This window comes from Pan troglodytes, chromosome 3 (genome assembly GCF_028858775.2).
Source record: "Pan troglodytes isolate AG18354 chromosome 3, NHGRI_mPanTro3-v2.0_pri, whole genome shotgun sequence".
NCBI lineage: Eukaryota > Metazoa > Chordata > Mammalia > Primates > Hominidae > Pan > Pan troglodytes.
The window spans coordinates 42,831,880-42,859,555 of NC_072401.2; the positions used below are offsets into that span (position 1 = coordinate 42,831,880).

The window sequence follows — 27,676 nt, forward strand, 5'->3', positions numbered from 1 at the left end:
CCACCACACTGGGCTAATTTTCGTATAAGACGGGGTTTCACCATGTTAGCCAGGCTGGTCTCGAACTGCTGGCCTCAAGTGATCTGCCCACCTTGACCTCCCAAAGTATTGGGATTAAAGGCATGAGTCACCACACCCAGCCAAAGCTGTTTTAATCTCTCATGAGAAAGAATGGTTTCTACTCTCATCTTCCTAAATGGAGATGGTAAGCGGGAGAGAACAATCTCTTGGCTGTTAGGGAAACCTGGTTTGCCAAATGGACACAGGTAATGTTGTTCTTGGTCCTAAATACATAAGAATGTAGTGATGGATTAAGATATAAAATTTTATTTCCATCACATGACTAGGCACTGTTGCTAGCTGGGTACCCTTCTTAACAGTGCTCTGCAGGCCACAACCAACTGATTCTCAGTCTTGCCCTGTTTCAACCTCCAGCATGATCCTCGTCAGCATTTATCTTTCTTCTCAATCATTTTCTCCTCTCTTGCCTTCATTTTTTTTCCATTTAAAATATAGGTGAGGGCAGAATGGATGCAAGTGAGTGAATGCAAGGGAAAGTAAGCCAGAATTGGTGATAACAAAGAAAGCCATTTTCTACTTTTCCTTATTGTTCACCAAAATTGAAGTCTAAAATTAGTCTCAAGCTTTGCTTAGGCATGAACAATAAAGTTAACTATATATACAAACATGCAAGTGAGAGAGAAAGTGTGTGTATATGCATGCATGTAATTTATACCTGCATTAGTTTGGAATGCTTTTTGGCTGCAAGTAATAGAAAAATCTAACAATGGCTTAAATAAATTAATTTTCCTCACTTAAGTAGTACTGAAGTGGGCAGTTGTGGACATTAAATTTGTAGCTCGACCATACCTCAACTCATTCTCCTGACCTCTCCCAATGTCCCAAGGTATAATTATAAAGGCCATATAGAAGACAAAAATAACAACTGTATCTATCTCTTACATGAAAAGCAAAGTGTTTTGAAAAGCCCTCAGCATATTTCCAAATACTCGGCCAGATAGTTTTACATGGCTAACCCTAACTATTTATATTTAGCTTTTCCAGGCTCCATAGTAGAGCTGTTGAGGAAGAAGGGGGATGGGAATCAGTGCTAAATTGGCCAGGCAACAGTCCTCGCTATAGCGGCCATACAGGATGGGCACGCACATGCATAGTGTTTGTCTGTGTATACATGAGTATGTATGTCTAAGTAGATACACACACATGTCCCCCACTGCCTTGCCTGGTGAAACTTGGTTCATCCTCTAAAACCAAACTCAGAAGTTATTGTTTCTTGGCTAGGTGCGGTGGCTCATGCCTGTAATCCCAACACTTTGGGAGGCCTAGGCGGGTGGATCACGAGATCGAGACCATCCTGGCTAACATGGTGAAACCTCGTCTCTACTAAAAATACAAAAAATTAGCCGGGCGTGGTGGCGGGCACCTGTAGTCCCAGCTACTCGGGAGGCTGAGGCAGGAGAATGGCATGAACCCAGGAAGCGGAGGTTGCAGTAAGCCGAGATCAAGCCACTGCACTCCAGCCTGGGCAACAGAGCGAGACGGTCTCAAAAAAAAAAAAAAAAAAAAGTTATTGTTTCTTTTAAGCTTTCCTTTATTTCTTAAAATAAAATTTCCCCTCTGCTGTTCTCCTACAGAACTTTGCTCATCTTCATGTACATTAAGAGAAGTGTAAATGCATGAGTATGGTAGGTTTGCTCAAAATTAGGGACCACGTCTTGCTCATCTTAATGACTCCACAGCACTGAATGTCAGCATTTAGTATGTTTGCTAAGTGAGCTAATGACAAGACCAAAATCCAGAAATTATAAAAATACTGCTGCAATCTAGACCATTTTCTTTTCAATATATTCCAAATAATATGGATAGTTATTAGACACACTTGATGCATGACTTCTTAGTATATAACATATAATACAGGAAGGTAAATTTCTTTCAAGAAGATAGCATTATTTTATTTCCTTTAATAGGAAGCAGATTTGAAATCTACCATAACCTGATGAACAATTATCATCGAGAAGTTCAAGAAAGGAAAGGAAGAACAATTCAGCATCAGTGATGCCAGCATCACAACTGTTGAATTTAAATGTTTACACAATGATTCTTCCAAATCTTCAGCTACTTTTAGGGCATTTGCAGTTAAATCATTCTGGCTCACATCCCAGTGAAGATCAGGATATAGCTGTGTTCAAATTTTAAGTATTTTACCCAAGGCATAAGGTTTTTTTTTTTAGTGATCATGGGGACAGCTTATTAATACAAGCCCTCAAAATTTCCTGCAAAAATATTTTTTTGCAATATGTTTCCCAAAACACTGGGGTACTAGATAATGTGGGAGCCAAGATACGAACACATTCATTAGAAACATATAAACAAGTATTTTGTATATTTTCTGTCTCTACTCTAATGGGAAAAATGAGCTCAGAAAGTCCACCAATATAATATACATTACCACTCACATACCTATAAAAATAAAATGACTTCACTGGAGAGATCACATTGAAATTGTATTTGAAAGAAGGAAAGCATCTAGTTTTGCACAGGTAAAAGAGAAACATTTTCAAAGCAGGCACAAATAACATAAAGGATCAAAGATGTAGGGCCAGCAAGGTATGCTGAGAAAAGTCACACAAGTAGGTTAACATGGAGTGCTGTGGTGGCTTTAACACAAATCCTTAAGAAGAATAATAAAACATTTCGGAATATTCAGCACAATTGTAGTGGGTCTACTTTGATGCCTATGAAGGAAACACTGTGCTCCATAAGCGTGTTAACTTTCCCTTTATCCCAGGAGCTCCTTGAGAACAGCACTGGTTAATTTTAGCAGAAGGCTCTGCAGACTCCTTTCCTTTTGCCCTGGTATCATTTATGGTGAGATCAGAATCTTAAGTGATGGGCTGTTCTGCTTTTGGAAATTAATATTGTTAGCTATATAATGATCACTAGAAAAAAAGATTTGAACTTTGCATGCTTTTCCTGATCATAACACAAGAGTGTTTAGGCCATAATCAATTTCATCCCAAATATGTATTACCTTACACAGATGGCCACTAATGGGCACTAGGGGAATTACATATTCAGCAAGTGTTGAAATGCGATAAAATTCCCATGGCATTTATGGAATTCAAAAAAAAACTCCAAACACTAATTTTACTTTCTAAATGTCACCAAGCTAAATGTTATAAAGGCTTGAGGTTGATGACTCTTTGACATAATATAGATTTAGTTATCACTGAAAAAATCATAAAATAATGTTTATTCACCTAGTAAAGCCTCCAGTAATCTTTTCTCTTTCAGATGTTCCTAATGTATGCAGAATTTTTAAAAAGGCACATAAATGTAACATTTCTACTGTAAGTGAGGACAGAAAGCTTCATGTAGTTTGGTAAAATGTATTATGATAGTTTTAGAAATTATGATTTTTCCCCAATACATGTATATTTTGCTAAATAACGGAACCTCAAAGTGACCTATTTCCATATTAGCAAACATTATGTCAGTGCTTAGATGATGTCTTTTTTTTTCTTAAAGTTTGTGATATGCTTCTAAATGAGAAAGATATAATAATCAAACTCGTATCAACCTAGGCTTCAGATTACAACATGGGCTATTTGGCAGAAATTTCCTTAAAGACAAAGTAATATTATTAAACAAAATTGTACCACTGGAGTAAATGTGGATAAATACTAGTAGGATTTATTTCCATATGAAATAAGATTATGACTAGGAAGATGTTGAAGAGGAAACCAGCATTTCATGGATAGAAAAATTGTACCAGGCACTGCTAAGTGCTTTACATTTAGTAATTCAGTTAATAGCTTTGGGGAGGTTGAGTAAATTGTCTAAGGTCAACTAGAGGTGCAGCTAAGCTATGACCGTAAGGACAAAACACCAAGAACTAATACATACCCAAGGAAGCAAATGGGATGTAAAACTGAGATTAGATGAAAATTAGAATTTTGTTCAAATCATCAGGTTTTTAAACTTTTGTGTCTGTTCTCGGTCTTCAATAATACTTCATTTCTATGAGAGGGTTTCAGCCTCAGTCCTGAGTCACCCGTCAGGTGTACCTATTTCCCTATTCCTACCTGCAGGCTTCAGGGTCACATTTCAGGATTAGCTCCTTTACAAGCACACATGCATGCCTGCATTCATTCACAAATATACTCTAAGCAGGTACTTCTGGGCAGGTACTTGTGCCGGGGATACAATAGTGAGTTCCTTCCTGCATGAAATTTATATTTCAGAAAGCTTCATTAGAAACTCTCCTTGGATTCCTGGCTGCCTCGTTTTCTAACTGTACCTCCTTGCCTTACTGGTGTTTCTCCTAAACCCTGACTGCCTGGTTGTCATCAAGTCCCAAGTAATTAATTAGCCACCAGGCCAGAAATCTAGATGGTGCTTTTCAAACTTTAATTTTCAGAATCACCCGAGGAGCTTATTAATACAGATTGCTGGGCCCTACATCCAGAATTCCTCATTGAATAGGTCTACGGTGAAGCCTGGAAATGTGCAGTGGTTGCAAAGCTGCTGGTCTGAGAACGTAACTATGAGAACTGCTGATGTAGAGCAGGGCTGACTAGCTTTCTCTGTAAAAGGACAGATGGTGAATACTGTAGAGTTTGAGGGCCATACATTCTCTGTTGCAACAACTTAATTATGCTGTGGTAGCATGAAAACAGTTACAGACAACATGTAAACAAATGGATGTAGCTGTGTTCCAGTAAAGCTTTATTTACAAATAGGCAGTGGGTGGATTTAGCCCTTGAGCTGGAGTTTGCAACTCCTGATGTAGAATGCTTGTGAGCATCCCATCTTTGCACCTGGCTCCATCTTGTCTGATCACCGTAGACATCCCCATGTCCAACTCCTACCATTCTCCCTTAGCCTGGCCTTAGACCCTCAGGTACCAATTCTCTTTCTTTTCCTTGCAGTTTCAAACTACAAAGCCTTTAAACTATAATACAGGATTATCATTATTAGAGAAACAGTGCTCCCCTGAAGAATCACGTTATGTTATACCCTATCTTAAAAAATGTTATACACATTGTATGTTACATGCTATACATGTACTCTTATGTGAGTACAAAGGATAAACACAGGAATGAGGTATCATCTTAGTCTCGATGGCTCAAAGAAAATCTATCCAACATGAGCTGACACTTGACTTTAAATACTAAACAATGAATTAAGGTTTACCCAAGAAATGGGGAGAGGTGGGGAAGGATAAGGGAGGTAATTCCAAATGAGAAGAAATTACATGTACAAAGACAGATGTATGAAAAGACACATAATGTTTGAGAAGTTGCCATTTAGTCAGTATGGAAATGATAGATGAAGTGACGTGTGGCAGTGAGGAAGATGAGGCTGGAAAAGCCAGCAGGGAATGGAAATGGAAAGGTCTGTGTGTTATGCTGACAATCCCAAAGGAAAGGGACACCTGGCGAATTTTAGAAGAGGAGAGACAGGATCAGATTTACATTTCAGAAAGGTCACTAGTAGCTGTCTGGGGCTGGATTAGGACAAAAGAAGCCTGCATGACAAATTAAGAGGCCACTGCAGTCACCATTCTCTTGAGGTTTAAAATACGTTAACTCTGGAATTGGGATGTGCTGTGGGATTCTCAGAGCCATTCTACAACACTGGTTCTCAGAGGTTGCTGGGCTCCTCTGTGTTCTGCATTCCACTGGGTATCATCCTTGTTTTAAAGAGACCTAACGCCTTCTTTCCTTTCCCTTTATTCTGGCCTACAGTACTAAGACTAAGAGCATTAAGTCCTTAAACCACTGGAATGGCTCATTTGCCTACTTCTGGAGAAATCATTCAACTGGTTAATTTTTCTAAGGCCAAGAAATAGATTTTAACTTGGTGCTTTTCAAACCATAGAAATCACATTTGGACTCACAAAGCCAAGGGCTTAGTTATAAGGCCAGAATTCACACACCCAGCTGAAAGGAATCAGGATGTGAGAGGTGATTGGGTGTAGCTTGCAAAAACAACACATCCATCTTATCTGAGTGAGAAGACAGCAATACCCAGGGTGGAAAATCTACCACGAAGCATTCATAAGAAGGAACCTATCCTACCAGAAAGGAGGAGCATGTGATTAGAGATCTAAGGAAATCTTAAGTACTTTAAATAAGAAGATTCTAATGGCCAGTTGAGGGAAAATCATGAAAAACATATTTCCATCTTATTTTCAAGGAAAATGGAATACAGTACATAGAGTACATAGAGGCTGCCTCACTAAGTAGTTGAGTCTCAAACAGGCTGATGACCCCCACTTCTCACCCTGAGTGATCTAGTGATTATGCAACTGCACAATTGATTTCATTTTATTTTTCAAGTCTCCAATATTTTATACACATTCTTGCTTTCTTCAAAAGCAAGTTGGCAACATAACTTACAGATTATTAGCATGGGATCTGGAATTAAGACAGAACAGGGATTTGCATCCCTGCTCTGCCAACCACTGGATATGGGTCCCTGAGCAAGCAACTTAACTTACCTAAGAATCAACTTTCACAACAGCAAGATAAACCTAATAACGTAGATTTAATAAGGATGTTCTGCAGATGAAATTCCACCAGTTATCACAAACATTTTTGAGTATACTAGGAAAAAATGTTGAATACGTACTTATGACACAGTTATATTTTTGTAAAACATTGTTAAAATTAATAAATTACTCACATTATAAAATGCAAAAACTAAAAAAGATGAAATAAAACAAATAGAAGTTCTAATATTTTCTTGCTTACCCCAATGGATCACGTTGTGTCTCACTTTAGAGGCCCTCCAACTAAATAATCAGGGTAAAGAGTGAAAATTGCGGAGCTTAGTAAATGCTCAGAAAGTGGCAGGTCTAATTAAATGAGCTAACTACAAATGTTCTTAAGCAAATAGAACAGGAAACTACTGGAATTTTAAACCACGAAATCACCCATACATCATGTAAATTTTCATTTCATTTTTAGCACAAATGAAAGTGATATGTGCAGCTACTAAGAATAGATGTGGTAGTTTTATCTGAAAAAGCATTCCATTCTAATACAGAAGTTACTGTGAACTTGGCAGTCATGAATGCTCAAGAAAAGTCCTGTTTTCCATTAAGTTTTATATTTCTCTAGGAATCCTCTAAACCATTTGTTGCCATATGTTGCAAAGGGCACTAAATTGTTGTTTAGTCACACTGAGTGTAATGGTTGATCTATATTACGCCACATCAAGGGACTCTTTAACCATCCCCCAAATGTCAACCACGTTTTGGGGAGGGGTAAAGGAAATAATGTAAAAAAGGATCACTACCTCACTGTCCTATCTTAGTGCCTTATCTCAGTGCCCAGGGCACTAAAGCCTCTCTGGAATGACATTGTTTTAGTTTACAAGTTCACTACCTATCTCCCACCACTGAAACAAAAGGCAGAAATTCTTCTATCCTCTCCCTGCTGAGCCCCAGAGCCCAGAACAGAACCTGCCATGCAGTGGTGCTCAGATATTTGTTGCTGAATCTTTCCAACCCGTGATTTTCTCACATTTATATATCAAGTAACTTTGAAGACAGGTTTTATAAATGAACGAGTCTAAACTTCTAAAGAATGCCTTCTGTAAAATTATTGGCTTCTTTTCTAACATACCCCTAAATTAATCCTTAGTGATAGCACATTTGATACCAGTGCCTTCAATGCATGGAAAGCATGAACTAGATTTGTTAATAGGGGGCAGGCTTTCATTAAGCAAGTACTTATTAAGCTCCAACTTCTGAATTAATTATTTAAATGAATAATTCATTTATTCATCAAATATTTACTGAGTGGTTAACATAGGCTAGTCAGTCAAGCGCTGGAGACACAGTGATAAATACGATAAACACAGTCCCTGCTTTCGTGAAACTTCAACCTAGTGGATGACATACATCAATCACAAACTACAAAATGCACATAAAACACAACATTGCTATCTGATCAAAAAAGGCTTGACAGCAGAGTTACAGTGTTCTGAGTTTACTCTTAAGCTCAGAAATGATCCTCTAACCCATAACCTATTTTAGAAAAACTTGAACAGATAAAAGCATTGGATAAGTTTCCATTAAAAAAAAAGTTTCCCAATCCACGCATCATAATAAGAGAAAAATAAAAATCTTATCACCAGGGAAATACTGCTTTAATCAGTGATGAATCTAGGCAGGTATTATAGCTTATGCTGTTTTCTGTAATTCTCAAGATAAATGATTTGCTTTCAGAAACACAGAAATTATTAGTAGGTAATCTATGCAGTACTAAAGACATAATTGTATTTTTCTATTGAAGCAAATAAATATTAAACATTTTCAAAAAATTATGTATTCCACGAAGGCACGCCTTCATATTTCAAACAATGGTTTAATTATAAAATAAGGAAGAAAGACCAGAGACTTCTATACTATTAATTTTCAAAGGAATCTAGTAGCATAGTATGAATATGAGACAAAACATAATTTACGTGTCTTAGAAATAAGTTAGAATAAAACTAAACAAATTTTAACAAAGAATAGAAGCTCAGACCAAAAAGAAGTGATATCACCCTGGCTCCTGATATATTAAAGTGACAGATCAAAGGTGAGAAATTTCAGAGAAACCCCTGCCAATGAAACAAGGAACTTCATAATTATTCTGTTATTTACAATTCTTCTTGAGGAAATACAAAATTTTAATTTAAAAACCTGATTTAGGCCAGGCACGGTGGCTCAGGCCTGTAATCCCAGCACTTTGGGAGGCCAAGGGGGGTGGATCACGAGGTCAGGAGATCGAGACCATCCTGGCCAACATGGTGAAACCCCCGTCTCTACTAAAAATACAAAAATTTGGCTGGGTGTGGTGGCGGGCGCCTGTAGTCCCAGCTATTCAGGAGGCTGAGGGAGGAGAATCGCTTGAACCCAGGAGGCGGAGGTTGCACTGAGCCGACACTGCACTCTAGCCTGGCAACAGAGTGAGACTCCGTCTCAAAAAAAAAAAAACAAATTCTGATTTAAAAAATATAGGCTGACACTATAAGTGGTTTCCCAATCTAAAATTATGAGTCCTAATATGTTGACTACCTTTCAAAAGAACGAGGGTGAGATAAAACAGGTCAAGTTTGTTGTCTAAAGAATGAGACCACTGTAAATTCTCTCAAGTGGTGACAAAAAGAGACTAAGAGGTGTTACTGTCCACAATGCCCAATGTGAACCTGCAATTCTTCGCAAAGTGGGTCAAGACAACTGAAATATCCGATATGATAATCCCATCTGCATTCTAACCATGTGAGCTTTCTTATTCCTGAACAAGTTAGGCCTTCCTAGTAATCAATGTCACCTCTTGATTTATTTAGTAACAGCAAAAGAAAAAATAAACAAAACAGATGTGTCGGCAACTGATTCGTGAAACAACTCTCAGCGTTAAAATTTTTAGAAATGTCCTGAAAAGCTTACCATATGAATGCAAGTATTGGAGCTCAAACAGTACAGTTTTGGAACAGAGCTGATAATTATATTTTATAGATAGATTTAAAAGTCCTAAATCCTCTCATCTCGAGATGACTGTCAATAGGGATAACAATAGCCGGTGGACTTTTTCACTTTCCATATCCTCCTTCCCATAGTGTTCCCCAAGAGTGAAGGCAGCACATTCTAGTGCTCAGTGTGCTGGGTAGTAACATACCTGAGTAACTAAGCATCACAACCAAAGGATAAATGCCTTGTTGTATATTTTTGGTCTATTTGGATATTTTTTTCAGCTTATGCTAGGAGTTACACTACCCAAAGGAATAAGGATTCAACTTAATTTTAAAAACTGAATTCCAGTTTGAACAAACATTGGAGGAACAAGAGGGAGAGAGCAGCATTTAAAAGTATAACCTTAATCCTATTATAACATTTCCTCTTATTTTGTACTAAATTATTATTTTAGGAAAAACTTTACAAATCTTTTACATTTTGAATGTTGTGAATATAATACTACCATTAATGTGGCAATGACATATCAATTCAAATATGTTCAGAAACATCTTGCATATGGGCACAATGATGTACTGATCTTTTGAGGAATTCATTTTCTAAAAGTCCACATACAAATGTAATACATGGTTTTCAAACTGTGCTTAGTGGATCCTCAGAGTCACAACAAGCCCTGCCTGGAGCACCCACGAGGGCAAGGTGGAGGCTGAGGGGAAAGCCAGTTTGGATCTCCTCTCTACTCTTTTACTCCAGCCAAAGCAGTCCTGCTTTCATCAATTATATATATTATGATTCAGGCAATGTTTGTTTGGAAAATTCTGTTCTTAAAAAATAAAAGATGTGAAAACGACCCTCACAGTTTAAAGATTCACTGTCTGACATGCTAAGTCCAATAATGACATGCTAAGTCCAATATTATGGTCTACGTAAAAATAGATTCCAATCACATAAAAAATAGATTGCATAAACGGCATGTCTCAGTTAAAGCAGGTAAGGAAGAAGACAATGGATGAACCCTAGGACTGTATTTGCTCAATTTAAAGCCAGGGTAACATGCTGGAAGAATCTGTGGTCTGACACGCTGAAACTTGCCTCACTAGAGTGGTTTTAATGGCAGTAAATCACAACTTCTGAACCCTAATCCCAGCTGATTTTAACAAAGAATAGAATCTGAGATCAAGAAAGAAGTGATATAACCCTGGCTCTCAATATTAAAAATCCTACAGTCCTCCTATGATCATAGTTAATGGAAACACTTCAGAAAAACAGCTTGGTCACAAAGATCCCTGTGTTATTTATATATTTATTTATTTTTACCTTGAGACAGGGTCTCACTCTGTCACCCAGGCTGGAGTGCAGTGGTACTTTCACAGCTCACAGCAGCCTCAGCCTCCTGGGCTCAGGCAATTCTCCCTGCCTTAGGCCTCCTGAGTAGCTGGGACCACAGGTGCATGCTACCACATCCAGCTAATTTTTAAAAATTATTTACAGAGATGGAGTCTCCCGCTATGTTCCCTCAGGCTGGTCTCAAACTCCTGGGCTCAATGATCCTCCCACCTTGGTCTCCCAAAATACTGGGATTACAGGTGTGAGCCATCACATCTGTTCTATTTTGTCTATTCTTTTTCCCTACAATGATGTCTGCTCTCCTCCAACTGGTAAAATAATCCTTGGAGGCCCATTTCAAAAATTACCACCTCTCCAAAAGCTTCCTTCAGATCAAATTTGTGGGCCACCTTTTTGGGTTCCTTAAGATTTCTTCATTTAGGGAATTTGCTCAGACCGTGGTACCCAGAGGGCCACAGTCTCATTTGCTTGTGCATGAGCATGTAAACATGAACTGCTTGATGAAAGTTATTTAAATGGATCACCAAATGAAGCTCCAGTTTCAGGAGTAGAGATGGACACAGAATCAGTCTTCATTTGTAGCAGGCTGGCTGAGTAAATTACCCAATCTCTTAATCTTTCTGGATCTTAGATTTTCAACAACAGAGAGCATGGCTTACTATGAAGTAAAGACAAATTAGTTATAAATTCCCGTTTTCATTTATTTTAGGTAAAAAACAGTCATAAGGGAGGTTTCTGTCATCTGTAAACTATATGTAGTTTACATGGATGCATATAGACACATATATAGATGCATGTGTATATGTGTATACACACACTCTCCCGACTTTTAATGGAGTGCCTCAGTCAATTTAAATTTTAATGTAGCTCATGATCGCCATCTGCTGGGAAAACGTTGAACATCTAGTTCAGTTAAAAGCTGGAGGTTGCAAGGCTTTTAATCAGTTATTAAAAGAACAAGAAACAAAACTGTTAAACCTAGAAAATCTAATCTATAAAAAACTCTAGGGCATCCAGAGAGTAAGCATATTAGGTACATTAAACATTCTACTCTAGAACTGAAGTTGTACTTCAAGTGGAAACAATTTAATATGTTTAGAATCCATTTTCAAATAGATTTTTTTATTCTGACATTACATATTAATTCTGTCTCATGAGGATGGGAGGCAAGGCTGCCTTATATTCAGAGACAGGAAAAACATCATTTCCAAACTGGATTTTTTTTTTTTAATTCTTAAAAGAGTAACAGAAGCAAAGATTAAAAATCAATAGCACTAATGCTTTAAGATATGTGACTTTAGTTGGGCAGATTAAAAGAGATTATGATTATGGCCTCAGATTATTTTATTTTACTATATAAATGCCCCAAAGACATAATCATATATAAATATGTTAGGAAATGGAGAGCGAGAAGGTGGAGGGAGTGGGGAGGGAAGAAGTGGGGAAGATAGGCAAGAGAGACATTGAAATAAGTCAATTGATAACAAGTCTCCTGGTGTGTGTATACCTATAACATTTAGGGTGGGAGTATCATGCTGGAAGACACCATACATGCTATCCCATGTCTTTTCATAAGTAAGCAGAATAAAAAGTTAAGTTCAAATACAAGGAGGAGATATCTAGATATATCTACATATCTATCTCTATATATAGAGGTATGATATATGTGAGCTTATATTTATATTTAGGTATCTTCCCCTTACAAAATATAAAGGCTATATGAGAAACAATCACCTTCCATAAAAAGTGATAATCTGTTGAGGAGACAGGAGACCAATATCTCGAGTTGCATATGGTAACCTTGTGCAATAAAGAAAACCATCTGCAGCTAGAACATGGCATCCCTACATTACATAAAGGGAGGGGACGTGAGGAGCAGAGGGGGGAAATAGTCCAGGGAGGTACTGGTGGCACCAGCCACCTTTCAAGACAGAGGCACAACGAAGTACACAGTTCGATAGAGAGGAAAGAAGAACAAAGTATCAGCCTTTACTTACCTGGAGAAAAGATCAAGTAAACCGCAGTGGACAGGCTAGTTTGATTCTATGCAATACAAACATGAGTGCTATTGAAGAGTTATCTAATGGCAAGCTAGAGGTTAGAATGAAGTCACTTGAATGATTTAGAGCATGAATACTGGAGGAAGAGTGAGGATTCTGGCTCCCCCTATTAGAAGCTGTGTACTCTCAGCCAAATTACTTACCCTCTCTGTTACCTTGGATTCTTCATCTATAAGACAGGAATAATTAGCACCTCAAAGGGATGTTGTGAGGACTAGATTAATAGATGAAAGTGCTATGAACAGCACCTGGCACACGGCAAGAGCTACACAAAAATGTTTTCTTAATTAAGGAAGCAAGATTCTTGCTATTTACACAGCATCGATCATAATGTATCCATCACTTTCTGGCTTAATAGCCTTGGTTTCTTTATCTGTAAAATGAGGACATTTACAGCTGTGACAGAAATAATACAGGTATATGTTTGTCACAATGGTTTCTTTATCTGTAAAATGAGAACATTTACAGCTGTGACAGAAATAATACAGGTATATGTTTGTCACAATGACTGGACAAGTGTAAGCACTGGATTACTCTCTTATATATATTATCAGCTATGCAAGCTGTGTGATTACAGTACTATTTGATATTGCATTACATATTATACTTATTAACTCAAAGCACACATGTCATGTATGTAACGTGTGCGTGTGTGTAGGGGCATGTTTCATATCCTCAGAGATCCAGAAACTGAAATACATTGGCAAGGAGATTGCTAGACTGGCCAAACCTTGATCCAAAATTGTGAAAAGAGTGAAGATCTATACAAAGTAATGTCTAACCCCAAAGGCTTCTCAGCAACATTTTAATGCATATTAATACTTGTTAATGCTTAGATGATGAGAGGGTATTCAATAGTGAATGGTATGTCAAGATATTTTGATTTTTATTCCATTGGTTCCTTGAATAAAGATCAAAACTCTCTGGAAACCAAACCCTCTGTATGATCAACAGAATCATCCACGTACCTTTTCAATCAACTCATAACTCTCTTCAAGTTTGAGCAGCCTGTTCTGCACAGATGTAGATGCTCGCTGATAGACTGCTCGCCACTCCTGAAAGTCGCTCTCTGAAATCTCAGCCACAGCAAAACATAAAGTTCTTAACCCTGAAAAAGATAGCATACATCATCCCAACACACCAAAGAAGATTTTCTTCAGAAGTCTGAGGTTTCTGTTTTTATTTCACAAAGTCTCATTTTGAAAAAAGTGATTCCATACAAACAATATGCTGAAGTCCAATTAAATTATGACAAAAACTTAGTATAAAATGTAGATTAATGTTCCCCTGGTCTTTAAAATTGGTACCCTGCTTCTAATTCCCAACCCTTTTAATCCATCTTCCATGCATAGTGTGGCGTTTCTAAAATGTGAATCTTATCAAGCAGTTCTTTTGCTTTGAATCTTCCAATTTTTCCCCAGGACAAAATTTAAGCCCCAAAGTACGGCTTATACATGTTTCATCAGGTGCCTTCACTCTCATTCCCTGCCATTCACTTCCCACATATGGGGGTCTTTGCACATGCTGGTAACTTTTTCTCCATTCTGCTTTTCCCAACGACTGCCCACTGTCTGCCTTGCAAGTAGTTTAAGACTCAGCTCTGAAAATCAGCTCTTTGATGCACCCTCCTCTCACCTAGATACCAAAGGCAGTAACACTCCTACAGCGTGAGTGACAGTGTTTTACAGTTTTTCTTGTGTGTCTCCTCTATTAAAGCACTTGGAAAGCAGGGACCCAGAGTTCTTCAGTACCAAGCATAGTGGCTGACTTATCATAGAGGCCTCACAGATGTTTACAAAGGAAGAGAGACCCTGGTGGGGTCTACTGGGAAAGCCACCTTCCTCTTACTAGGATATATGACTGCATTTATTACTATTCTTTGTCATCATAAATCTGTAGTTTAAAAGTCTAAGTATAGTTGAGGGATAGTGGCAAAAAAGAACTGCCAGCAGATATACCCCGGGAAAACAATCAAAGCTGATATGTAAAGTGACCCACCCTGTGTCTGGTGCCTGCCAATTTCGTAACTCACATCTCTCTCAGCCAGAAAAAAGTAGATGCATTGGAAGAAAGGAGAGGCCAAAACACTTGTCAGCTACCCAAGGAAGCAGTTAGATATCTAGGTTCACAAGAAGACAACGCCCTCACTCCAGGTCATTTAACTCTTAGAATGACTAGGACCAGATGCTAGGCTTAGTGATCTCAAGACAAAATGTGTTTAAGGGAACACGTCAGAAGTAAGAAGCAAGGAACATACAAAGTTCCCAGAGAACTCTACCTTCCAAGAAAGGGTGGTGTATTGCCAGATCACTGAGAGTGGAACTTAAATCTCTGGGGCCATCTCAGGACATGTTTTTCTTTCTTGGAAACTTGGCTGGAAAACTTACTGGAGGGTAGTCATGGGGAGAAGTGTCATCCAGCCCAGGGCCAGAAAGAATAGGGTAGAGGTGGGGGCCAAACCATTAAAATCTATGAGTTGAGTATCTTTAACATCACATCTAGAGAGGAGAAAGATGCCCTCAGCTCTCCTCCAAAACAAAAAGAACCTGTGTTGTATGCTGGGTAGGTTGCACCTGCCAAGGACTGAGGCTGGGCTTTATGGAATCTGAATCCTATGAATATATGTTTCCATGCTTTTACATTTTGAAGAACTACACAGAGGTTTTTCAAAAGCCATCTTTTTTTTTGTTTTGGCTTTTGTTTTTGCCTAGTGTTTTAAAAAACATTCCTATCTTTTCTCTGCCTGAATTAACAGGAAAAAGTATTTGATCAGGTCAGTTTGGTGCCACTGGCAACAGTTCCAGCTGAAACAGATAGGAGTGAAAACTGAGACTGGAGATTTAGATTCAGCTATAACTACCATTGTCAAGTACGAGATAAGACTACAAATTCTTGTAGTAACTGACTCTCATGTTTAACAACCCTCGCTGCCTTTCATCTAACCCAGATCCTCTCTCTAGACTATGTACTGCTTTGCCTTGCACATAATATATTTCAGGAGGACAGAGAGACAGGGCAAAGCTTGTTTATCCTATTTTGGATTCTCAGGCCTCACACAGAGCCTGGCATGTGGTAGGGGCTCTCTAAAAAAGTCTTGAGTTGTAATAAATTGAATAACAATTTTAATAGTTACATAAGTTTTTAATAGAAAGTCTTGAGTTGAAACTAAATTTAATAGCTATTTTAACAGTTTAGGTTTATTTCTTCTTTCTTATTCAGATTAGAATATCTGTTTTTTTTTTTGAGTCTTGCTTCTTTTCCTAATGAATTGCTTGAGATACAAAGTGAAGTATCTAAATGGTAAATATGATCCACTCTAAAAGTAAAACATTTATAGGCCCTACCATCTAAAACGTGGGAACAAAGTTGCTCAAAATTTTAATAAATATAGTTTTAGGAAAGTAAAATAAAAATACAGGCTGGGAACAGCATATAGTAAAATCTAAATTGCCAACAGCTGATATCTTACTTTAGGAATCTCTAAGTCTAATAATAACAAGGATCCTGCAAGGTATCAGAAGTATATGATTTCTTTTTATTTTAATCATGCTTTATTGCCAAATTACACTTACCTTCTGTAGCAAACTGCTCTAAATGTTTTAGGGTAATTTCTTTGTATTTTGACGTCTCTGCCAGTCGATCATAAATTACAGTGTCCTGGAAAACAAACAGAGGGTAAAATGATTTAATTAAGCATTCTGGGTTTAATAAAGTTGATGTTGGTAACAATAGCAGTAGGAAATCAGTGTAACAACCACCAATCTCTTTCAGCATTCGTTTTAAAGAACAAGATATTTTTGTCTAATAATACTATTTTGCTAGTGACATTAATAAGTCTCTAGTCTTGCATCTTCATCTTTCCTCTTTCTGAATAAAACTGTAGTTATTCCCATGTTCATATCTCATATTCTACCTCACTTACCTTCCACATGCTGCAAGATCTACCCCAACCCAGAAGGTTTTCCAGAACACCTTCATAGGTATTCATAGGTGCTGCAAGGAAGAACCGTCCAGAACTCAAGTAAGTTTGGGAAACACTGGACTGAGCAAAGCAACAGAGCTTGTCTTGCTGCAATAATCCTCGGGGACTTTAAAATGCCAGTGTGCACAGTGGATCTCAAAGGGGCTACATGCTATGTGCCCCAAACTCGTTGAATCACAGAACTTTTTAGGGTTTAGAGCATGTTTATGGGACCAGTGCTCACAGAAGAACAAACAGGACTAAATCCACTGAGAGGGCCAGTGGGCATTGTGGGAGAACCTTGGACAACTCTCGAAATGCCTTAAATAGCTGAATATTTCTGATTGTGTCACTTTAGCTTTAAGACTCAGTTTACTTAATCTGTAAAATTTTGTTACCAGATTATGTTTAAAGTCCTTTTCAGCTTTAACTTCATGCATCACTTATGCTTCTCTAGTTCTTGCTCTTTTATAAACTGCCTACTATTCATTTAGTCATTATGCAGCTTTGGTTTAGTGCTTTAAGAATTTTAGTGTTCCACCTTCATGGTTTTATTAGACCAGGAAAAAATAAATCACTTATTTGCAATTACTTTCTCAGTGGTATTACCCATTTTGGGGTCTCCAGTCTCAGGGCTGATATTTGGAAGCAGACTAATGGAGTATGATTTAGAACCCTTGAGAGAAACACAACTTAGTGACCTCAGAACAGATGGAGTATTCCAAGCCGCAATTCTGAATTTCTTTTCATTTTTCAGTGATGGAATGGGAAGGGGGGCAAAGCAAAAGGAAATGATAGTTTCCCCTCATGGCTCCTTCCTGAGAATGAGAAGAATCATTTGTAAATTCTTCTTTTAAGAATTAAATTTGAAAATAATATTTTCAATGATATTAACACATTCCATTCTAAAACTAAGAAAATATTTGAAAACATTAAAATCATGAAAACAAAAGTGATAAGTAATATAGTTAAAAGGATTAAATTCGGTACTGTATCCAAACATTCTAGCGGAAGACACTGACGTTTAGAATGGGAAAAATTAATTTTCTACCTTCTTTATAGTGTTGAGAAAAAACAGAAGAAAGATGTGGCCTTCTGCATTAAATGTATAGTATGTTTTTAAAATGAAAATCGGTCGGCTGGCCATGCCTACACATGAAAAATGAATAAACATTGTGAAGGTTAATACCGAGTGTCAACTTGATTGGATTGAAGGATACAAAGTATTGATCCTGGGTGTGTCTGTGAGGGTGTTACCAAAGGAGATTAACATTTGAGTCAGTGGGCTGGGGAAGGCAGACCCACCCTTAATCTGGGTGGGCACAATCTAGTCAGCTGCCTGCGAATATAAAGCAGGTAGAAAAATGTGAAATGGCAAGACTGGCCTAGCCTCCCAGCCTACATCTCTCTCCCGTGCTGGATGCTTCCTGTCCTTGAACATCGGACTCCAAGTTCTTCAGTTTCGGAACTCAGACTGGCTCGCCTTGCTCCTCAGCCTGCAGGTCCCACGGCCTATTGTGGGACCTTGTGATTGTGTGAGTTAATGCTTAAGAAACTCCCCTTTATATATATGTATTTATTCTATTAATTCTGTCCCTCTAGAGAACCCTGACTAATACAGATTTTGGTACCAAGAGTGGCTCTAGAGGAACAGAATATTAAGATGGAGTTCTTTCATTGGTTTTGGGGTTTCTGGAGGTGGCTGCTTAATATGATTAGACCCCAAAATGCTAAGGACTCTACTTGTAGTATGGAGAACACTGATAGTCCTTGGCATAAACTGTTTGGAGAGTTATGTAAAATAAATGCATTTGACATTCCTGATTCTTCTTTCATGACAGACAATAAGTTTAGTGACTCTATACATAATACCTTTGGCCATATGTGGAGAACCAAGGAACATAATGAAGCTGGTTGGTTGCTCCTAAGTTCAGTGGACAAAGTAATGAAAGAAAATGATGAACTCAGGGATTCTATCTCCTGGCTTCAGAAGCAGATACTGAGTCTCAAATCTGCTAAGATTGCCCTGAGTGAGAGTCTTATCTCCTGCAGGGAAAGAGCTGAAATTGTGGAAAAACAGACACAAGCTGTTATCATGCGAATGGCTGACCCGCAAGGAAAGGTGCATGCGCAGCCTCAACAGGTGTCTACTGTTAAAGGGAGGACATTGATTGGAAAAGAATGGGACCCTGCAACTTGGAATGGGGACGTGTGGGAGGACCCTGATGAAGCTGGGGACACTGAGTTTGTAAACTCTGATGAACCTTTTTGCCAGAAGTAACAGCTTCCCCATCCCCAGTAGGGGCAACTTCCCCTCTCTGAACCATGTCGCCATCAGCCTTTCCACTTTTGTCTGAGGAGATAAAGCCTGTGCTGCCTGAGGTAACAACGATGGCCTCCCCTGAGGCAGTTGCCAGGCAAGATGATGTTGATTCTCTTCAGGACCCACCCCCAACACCCCTGTTTGCTTCTAGACCTATAACTAGACTAAAGTCCCAGCGAGTCCCTAGAGGTGAGGATGAGAGTGTGACTCATGAGGAGATGCACTACGCTCAAAAGGAATTGCCTGAGTTTTCAGATTTATATAAGCAGAAAACTTCTAGGTCAAATGGATAAAAGACTAATTTGAGTTACAAAAACAGAGAATCACAGTCCCTCAATCAATTTCCAAACTTGAGCCAGTTTATAGACCCAGAACCCCTTGAATGAAGGGGAGGCTGAGTACCCTAGAGGAAGGACTCCACTATATAACCGACAATTTATGCTGTTAATCTTTCTCCCATCCTTCCCCAGAGAGACCTCTGGCCTTTTACGAGGGTAACTTTGCATTGGGGAAAGGGAAATGATCAGACATTTTGGGGACTACTGGACACTGGCTCTGAGCTGGTGATGATTCCAGGGGACCCAAAATGTCATTGTGGTCCTCCAGTTAAAATAGGGGTTTATGGTGGTCAGGTAATTAATGGAGTTTTAGCTCAGGTCTGACTTGCAGTGGGTCCAGTGGGTCTCCGGGCTCATCCTGTGGTCATTTCCCTGATGCCAGAATGCATAATTGGCATAGACATACTTAGCAACTGGCAGAATCCCCACATTGGCTCCCTGACTGGTAGGGTGAGGGCTATTATGGCGGGAAAGGCCAAATGGAAGCCATGAGAGCTGCCTCTCCCTAGAAAAATAGTAAATCAAAAACAATATCACATCCCTGGAGGGATTACAGAGATTAGTGCCACCATCAAGGACTTGAAAGATGCAGGGGTGGTGATTCCCACCACATCCTCATTCAACTCTCCCATTTGGCCTGTGCAGAAGAGACATGGATCTTGGGGAATGACAGTGGATTATCAGAAGTTTAACCAAGTGGTGACTCCAATTGTAGCTGCTGTACCAGATGTGGTTTCATTGCTTGAGCATATTAACACATCTCCTGGTATCTGGTATGCAACCACTGACTTGGCAAATTCCTTTTTCTCCACTCCTGCCTATAAGGCCCACCAAGCAATTTGCCTTCAATATACCTTTACTGTCCTACCTCAGGGGTGTATCAACTCTCCTGCTTTGTGTCATGATCTTACTCAGAGAGACCTTGATTGCTTTTCACTTCCACAAGATATCACACTGGTCCATCACACTGATGACATTATGCTGATTGGATCCAGTGAGCAAGAAGTAGCAAACACACTGGACTTATTGGTGAGATATTTGTGTGCCAGAGGATGGGAAATAAACCTGACTAAAATTAAGGGACCTTCTACCCCAGTAAAATTTATAGGGGTCCAGTGGTGTGGGGGCTGTTGAGATATTCCTTCTAAGGTGAAGGATAAGTTGTTGCATTTGGCCCCTCCTACAATGAGAGGCACAATGCCTAGTGGGCTTATGTGGATTTTGGAGGCATCACATTCCTTATCTGGGTGTGTTACTCTGGCCCATTTATCGAGTGACCCTAAAGGCTGCCAGTTTTGAGTGGGGTCCAGAATGGAGACAGGTCCAGGCTGCTGCACAAGCTGCTCTGCCACTTGGGCCATATGACCTAGCAGATTCAATGGTATTTGAGGTGTCAGTGGCAGACAGGGATGCTGTTTGGAGCCTTTGGCAGGCCCCCATAGGTGAATCACAGCGGAGGCATCTAGGACTTTGGAGCAAGGCCCTGCCATAATCTGCAGGTAACTACTCTCCTTTTGAGAGACAGCTCTTGGCTTGTTACTGGGCTTTGGTGGAAACTGAACATTTGACCATGGGTCATCAAGTCACGATGCGACCTGAACTGCCTATCATGAACTGGGTACTTTCTGACCCATCTAGCCATCAAGTGGGTCGTGCACCAGCAGCACTGCATCATCAAATTGAAGTGGTATATACGTGATCAGGCTTGAGCAGGTCCTGAAGGCACAAGTCAGTTATGTGAGGAAGTGGCTCAAATGCCCATGGTCTCCACTCCTACCACTGTGCCTTCTCTTCCCCAGCCTGCACCGATGGCCTCATGGGGAGTTCCCTATGATCCAGTTGACAGAGGAAGAGAAGACTAGGGCCTGGTTCACAGATGGTTCGGCACGATATGCAGGCACTACCCAAAAGTGGACAGCTGAAGCACGACAGCCCGTTTCTAGGACATCCCTGAAGGACAGTGGTGAGGTGAAATCTTCCCAGTGGGCAGCACTTCAAGCAGTGCAGCTGGTTGTGCACTTTGCATGGAAGGAGAAATGGCCAGATGTGTGATTATATACTGATTCACGGGCTGTAGCCAATGGTTTGGCTGATGGTCAGGGACTTGGAAGAAGCATGACTGGAAAATTGGTGACAAAGAAATCTGGGGAAGAAGTATGTGGATGGACCTCTGAGCGGTCAAAAACTGTGAAGATATTTGTATCCCATGTGAGTGCTCACCAACGGGTAATCTCAGCAGAGGAGGAGTTTAATAATCAAGTGGATAGGATGAACTGTTCTGTGGACACCACTCAGCCTCTTTCCCCAGCCACCCCTGTCATTACCCAATGGGCCCATGAACAAAGTGGCCATGGTGGCAAGGATGGAGATTATGCATGGGCTCAGCAACATGGACTTCTACTCACCAAGGATGACCTGGCTATGGCCACTGCTGAGTGCCCAATTTGCCAGCTGCAGAGACCAGCACTGAGCCCTTGATATGGCACCATTCCTTGGGGTGATCAGCCAGCCACCTGGTGGCAGATTTTTGTATCATGAAAAGGGCAGAGGTTTGTCCTCACTGGAACAGACACTTACTCTGGATATGGGTTTGCCTATCCTGCACGCAGTGCTTCTGCCAAGACTACCATCTGTGGACTCACGATCTTCCACACAGTACTGCCTCTGACCAAGGCACTTACTTTACAGCTAAAGAAGTGTGGCAGTGGGCTCATGCATCCACTGTCACAGTATTCCACACAGCACTGCCTCTGACCAAGGCACTCACTTTATGGCTAAAGACGTGTGGCAGTGGGCTCATGCTCATGGAACTCACTGGTCTTACCATGTTCCCATCATCCTGAAGCAGCTAGATTGATAGAATGGTGGAATGGCCTTTTGAGTTACAATTACAATGCCAACTAGGTGACAACACTTTGCAGGGCTGGAGCAAAGTTCTTCAGAAGGCTGTGTATACTCTGAATCAGCATCCAATATATGATACTGTTTCTCCCATAGCCAGGATTCAGGGGTTCAGGAATCAAGAGGTGGAAGTGGAAGTGGCACCACTCACCATCACTCCTAGTGATCCACTAGCAACATTTTTGCTTCCTGTTCCTGCGACATTATGTTCTGCTGGCCTAGAGGTCTTAGTTCCAGAGGGAGGAACACTGTTATCAGGAGACACAACAATGATTCAATTAAACTGGAAGTTAAGATTGCCACCTGGACACTCTGGGCTCCTCCTACCTTTAAGTCAACAGGCTAAGGGAGTTACAGTGTTGGCTGGGGTGACTGACCCAGACTACCAAGATGAAATCAGTCTACTGCTCCATAACAGAGGTAGGGAAGAGTATGTATGGAATACAGCAAATCCATTAGGGCGACTCTTAGTATTACCATGCCCTGTGATTAAGGTCAATGGGGAACTACAACAGCCCAATCCAGGCAGGACTACAAATGGTCCAGACCCTTCAGGAATGAAGGTTTCGGTCACTCCACCAGGAAAAAAACCACAACCTGCTGAGGTGCTTGCTGAAGGCAAAGGGAAAACAGAATGGGTAGCAGAAGAGGGCAGTCAACAATACCAGTTACGACTACATGACCAGCTGCAGAAACAAAGACTGTAACTGTCATGAGTATTTCCTCACCAATTCCCCAGCTAACGTCATATTGAAAAGGGAAAAGCTGAAAGCTTTCCTCCAAGAACTGGAACAAGATGAGGAAGCCCTCTTTCTTCACAGCTATTCAAAATAGTACTGGAAGTCAAGGCCAGAGCAATCAACAAGAGAAAGAAATAAAAGGAATACAAATTGGAAAAGAGGAAGTCAAATTGTTCCTCTTTGCTGATGACATGATCTTATATCTGCAAAAACCTGAAGACTCTAACAAAAAACTTAAATTTTGATAAATGAATTCAGTCAAGTTGCAGGATACAAAATCAATGTACAAAAATCAGTAGCACTTCTATATACCAACAATATCTAGATGAGAAAGAAAAAAGCCAATCCCATTTACAACAGTCATAAAAAACATAAAATACCAGGGCCAGGTGCGGTGGCTCACACCTGTAATCCTAGCAGTTTGGGAGGCTGAGGTGGGCGTTCAAGACCTGCCTGAGCAACAAGGTGAAACCCCACCTCTACAAAAAACACAAAAAAGTTAGCCAGGTGTGGTGGTGCGTGCTTGTAGTCCCAGTTACTCGGGAGTATGAGGTGGGAGGATCATGTGAGCACAGGAAGTCAAGGCTGCAGTGAGCCATGATCATACCACTGCACTCCAGCCTGGGCAGCAGAGTGAGACCCTGCCTCAAAAAAATACACACACACACAGACACAGACACACAGACACACACACACACACACACACACACACACAAAATACATGGGAATAAATTTAACCAAGGAGGTGAAAGATCTCTATAAGAAAAACAAAACGCCTGTAATCCCAGCACATTGGGAGCACATTGGGAGGCCGAGGTGGGCTGATCACCTGAGGTCAGGAGTTCAAGACCAGCCTGGCCAACATGGTGAGACCCTGTCTCTACATAAAATACAAAAAATTAGCTGGGCATGATGGCGGGTGACTGTAATCCCAGTTACTCAGGAGGCTGAGGCAGGAGAATCGCTTGAACCCAGAAGGTGGAGGTTGTAGTGAGCTGAGATCGTGCCACTGTACTCCAGTCTGGGTGACAAACTCCATCTCAAAAAAAAAAAAAATAAATAAATTGAAGGTGACACAAAAAAAATAGAAAACATCCCATGCCCCACTGGATTGGAATAATATAACTAAAGTGACCATATTGCCCAAAGCAATCTATAGATTCAATGCAATCCCTATCAAAATACCAATGTTGAAAATGGCAGATAGGAGGCAGGACTAACTTGCAGCTCCCACTCAGATGGATGGAGCAGCGTGGAGACTCATATTGTGAATTGTCAGGCCTCTGAGCCCAAGCTAAGCCATCACATCCCCTGTGACTTGCACGTATACATCCAGATGGCCTGAAGCAACTGAAGACGCACAAAAGTGAAAATAGCCTTAACGGATGACATTCCACCATTGTGATTTGTTCCTGCCCCACCCTAACTGATACGATATATTGTCCCTCACCCTTAAGAAGGTACTTTGTAATATTCCCCCCAGCCCTTAAGAATGTACTTTGTACGCCTATCCCAAACCTATGAGAACTAATGATAATCCCACCACCCTTTGCTGACTCCTTTTTTGGACTCAGCCCGCCTGCACCCAGGTGAAATAAACAGCCTTGTTGCTCAAACAAAGCCTGTTTGGTGAACTCTCTTCACACGGACGTGCGTGACATGAACTTTTGCTCCAAGAACTACCACATGAACATATCAGGAAAGCCAAGAGAATCCACACTTTTTGAAGGAGGAAGACTGCTGCTGCAGGCTCCATGGGACAGCTGAGGAACTGTGAGTCAGCTTGCTTTCTCAGCTGGGAAGCTTGTAGCTGGGGGCAAGTTCTCAGCCCTGCTCACTGGCTGCTTGGAAACAAACTTGGTGCTGTTGGGGGTGCACAGTGGGAGTGAGACCAGCCTTTTGGGCTGCAGGCTACATGGGTGCTGGGTAAGTCCTGTGGCTGCCAGCTTTTCCCCACTTCCCTGGTGATGTGTGTGATGCAGCAGAGGCAGCCATAATCCCCCTGGGAACATAACTCCATTGGCCTGGGAACCGCACCCCCATCCCCCACAGCAGCCTCATCAAGTCCCACCCAAGGAGAGTCTCAGCTCAGACATGCCTGACTCTGCCCCTAGCTGATAGTCTTTGTCTACCTGCCCTGGTAGCCCAAGACAAAGGACATCTCTTGGGAGCTCTATGGCTTCACACCTACTGCCTGACCCGAGGGCAAGCTTGCATCCTCCCTATACTATAGCAGCTGATACTATAGCTCTTGAAAGTGCCACCTCCTGGCTGGAGGCCAACCAAAACAAAACCAGCACACTTAACAAAAATACAACCAAGGACCCTCTCCAAGTCCACTTCACTACCCTGCTACCTCCACCAAAGCAGGTGCTGGTATCCACAGCTGAGAGACCTGAAGATGGATCATATCACAGGACTTCGTGCAGACACTCCCCAGGACCAGCCCAGAGCCTGGTATCTCTGTGGGGTGGCTAGATCAAGAAGAGAAATAACAATCACTGCCGTTTGGCTCTCAGTAAGCCCCATCCCTAGAGGAAGGGGGAGAACACCAAATCAAGGGAGTACTCCATGGGATGAAAGAATCTAAACAGTTGCCCTTGAGCCCCAGATCTTCCCTCTGACACAGTCTACCCAAATGAGAAGGAACCAGAAAAACAATTCTGGTAATATGACAAAACAAGGTTCTTTAATACCCCAAAAGATCATGCTAAGTCACCGCAATGGATCCAATTCAAGAAGAAATCTCTGAATTGCCAGAAACAGAATTCAGAAGGTCAATTATTAAGCTAATCAATGAGGCACCAGAGAAAGGTGAAGTCTAACTTAAATAAATCCAAAAAATGATGCAGGATATGACTGGAAAAATCTCCAGTGAAACAGATAGCGTAAATAAAAAACAATCACAACCTCCAGAAATGAAGGCCACACTTAGAGAAATGGAAAGTCTCAACAACAGATTTGAACAAGTAGAAAAAAGAACTTCAGAGCTCAAAGACAGGGCTTTTAAATTACCCCAATCTGATAAAGATACAGAAAAAAGAACTAAAAAAAAAATGAACAAAGCCTCCAACAAGTTTGGGATTGTGTTAAACGACCAAACCTAAGAATAATTGGTGTTCCTAAGGAAGAGAAATCTAAAAGTTTGGAAAACATATTTGAAGGAATAATCGAGGAAAATTTCCCTGGCCTTGCTAGAGATCTAGACATCCAAATACAGGAAACTCAAAGAACACCTGAGAAATACATCGCAAAAAGATCATCACCTCGGCACATAGTCAGCAGGTTATCTAAAGTCAAGATGAAGAAAAAAATCTTAAGAGCTATGAAGCAAAAACATCAGGTAACCTATAAATGAAAACCTATCAGATTAACGCAGATTTCTCAGCAGAAACCCTGCAAGTTAGAAGAGATTGAGGACCTACCTTTAGCCTCAAATAAAACAATTATCAGCCAAGAATTTTGTAACCAGCGAAACTAAGTTTCATAAATGAAGGAAAGATACAGTCTTTTTCGGAAAAACAAATGCTCAGAGAATTTGCCACTACCAAGCCAGCAGTATAAGAACTGCTAAAAGGAGTCTAAATCTGGAAACAAATCCTTGAAATACACCAAAATAGAACTTCCTTAAAGCATAAATCTCACGGGACCTGTAAAATAATAACACAATGAAAAAAAAGGTATTCAGGCAACAAATAGTATGATGAATAGAATAGAACCTTACGTGTCAATACTAACATTGAATGTAAATGGCCTAAGTGCTCCACTTAAGAGATACAGAATGGCAGAATGGATAAGAATTCACCAACCAAGTATCTGCTGTCTTTGAGAGACTTACCTGACATATTAGGGCTCATAAAACTTAAGGTAAAAGGGTGGAAAAAGATATTCTATGCAAATGGACACCAAAAGCAAGCAGGAGTAGCTATTCTTATACTAGACAAAACAAACATAAAGCAACAGCAGTAAAAGACAAAGAGGGACATTATATAATGACAAAAGGACTAATCCAACAGGAAATATCACAATCCTAAATATATATGCACTTAACACTGGAGCTCCCAAATTTATAAAACAATTAGTACTAGACTTATGAAAGGAGATAGACAGCAGCACAATAATAGTGGGGGACTTCAAATACTCCAGTGACAGCACTAGACAGGTCATCAAGACAGAAAGTCAACAAAGAAACAATGGATGTAAATTATACTCTTGAACAAATGGACTTAACAGATATTTACAGAACACTGTACCCAACAAATGCTGAATATACATTCTATTCATCAGCACATGGAACATTCTCCAAGATAGACCACATGATAGACCACAAAACAAGTCTCAACAAATTTAAGAAATTAGAAATTATAGCAAGTACTATCTTAGACCACAATGGAATCAAATTGGAAATCAACTCCAAAAGGAAACTTCAAAACCATGCAAATACATGAAAATTAAATAACCTGCTCCTGAATGATCACTGGGTCAAAAATGAAATCAAGATGGAAATTCAAAAATG

General features: G+C 40.2%; 1 protein-coding gene across 8 annotated transcripts in view; it reads right to left on the reverse strand.

Annotated features, from left to right (window-relative positions):
* Positions 1 to 27,676, reverse strand: part of ATP8A1 (ATPase phospholipid transporting 8A1) — a 249,041-nt gene that overhangs the window by 100,190 nt on the left and 121,175 nt on the right. For all 8 annotated transcript variants that reach the window (XM_009447595.5, XM_001150768.6, XM_517167.8 and 5 more), the window contains 2 exons: positions 16,470 to 16,554; positions 13,866 to 14,005 (listed from right to left, as the gene is read on the reverse strand). In XM_009447595.5, the coding sequence (XP_009445870.3) occupies positions 13,866 to 14,005; positions 16,470 to 16,554 (225 nt within the window). The remainder of the gene's footprint in view (positions 1 to 13,865; positions 14,006 to 16,469; positions 16,555 to 27,676) is intronic.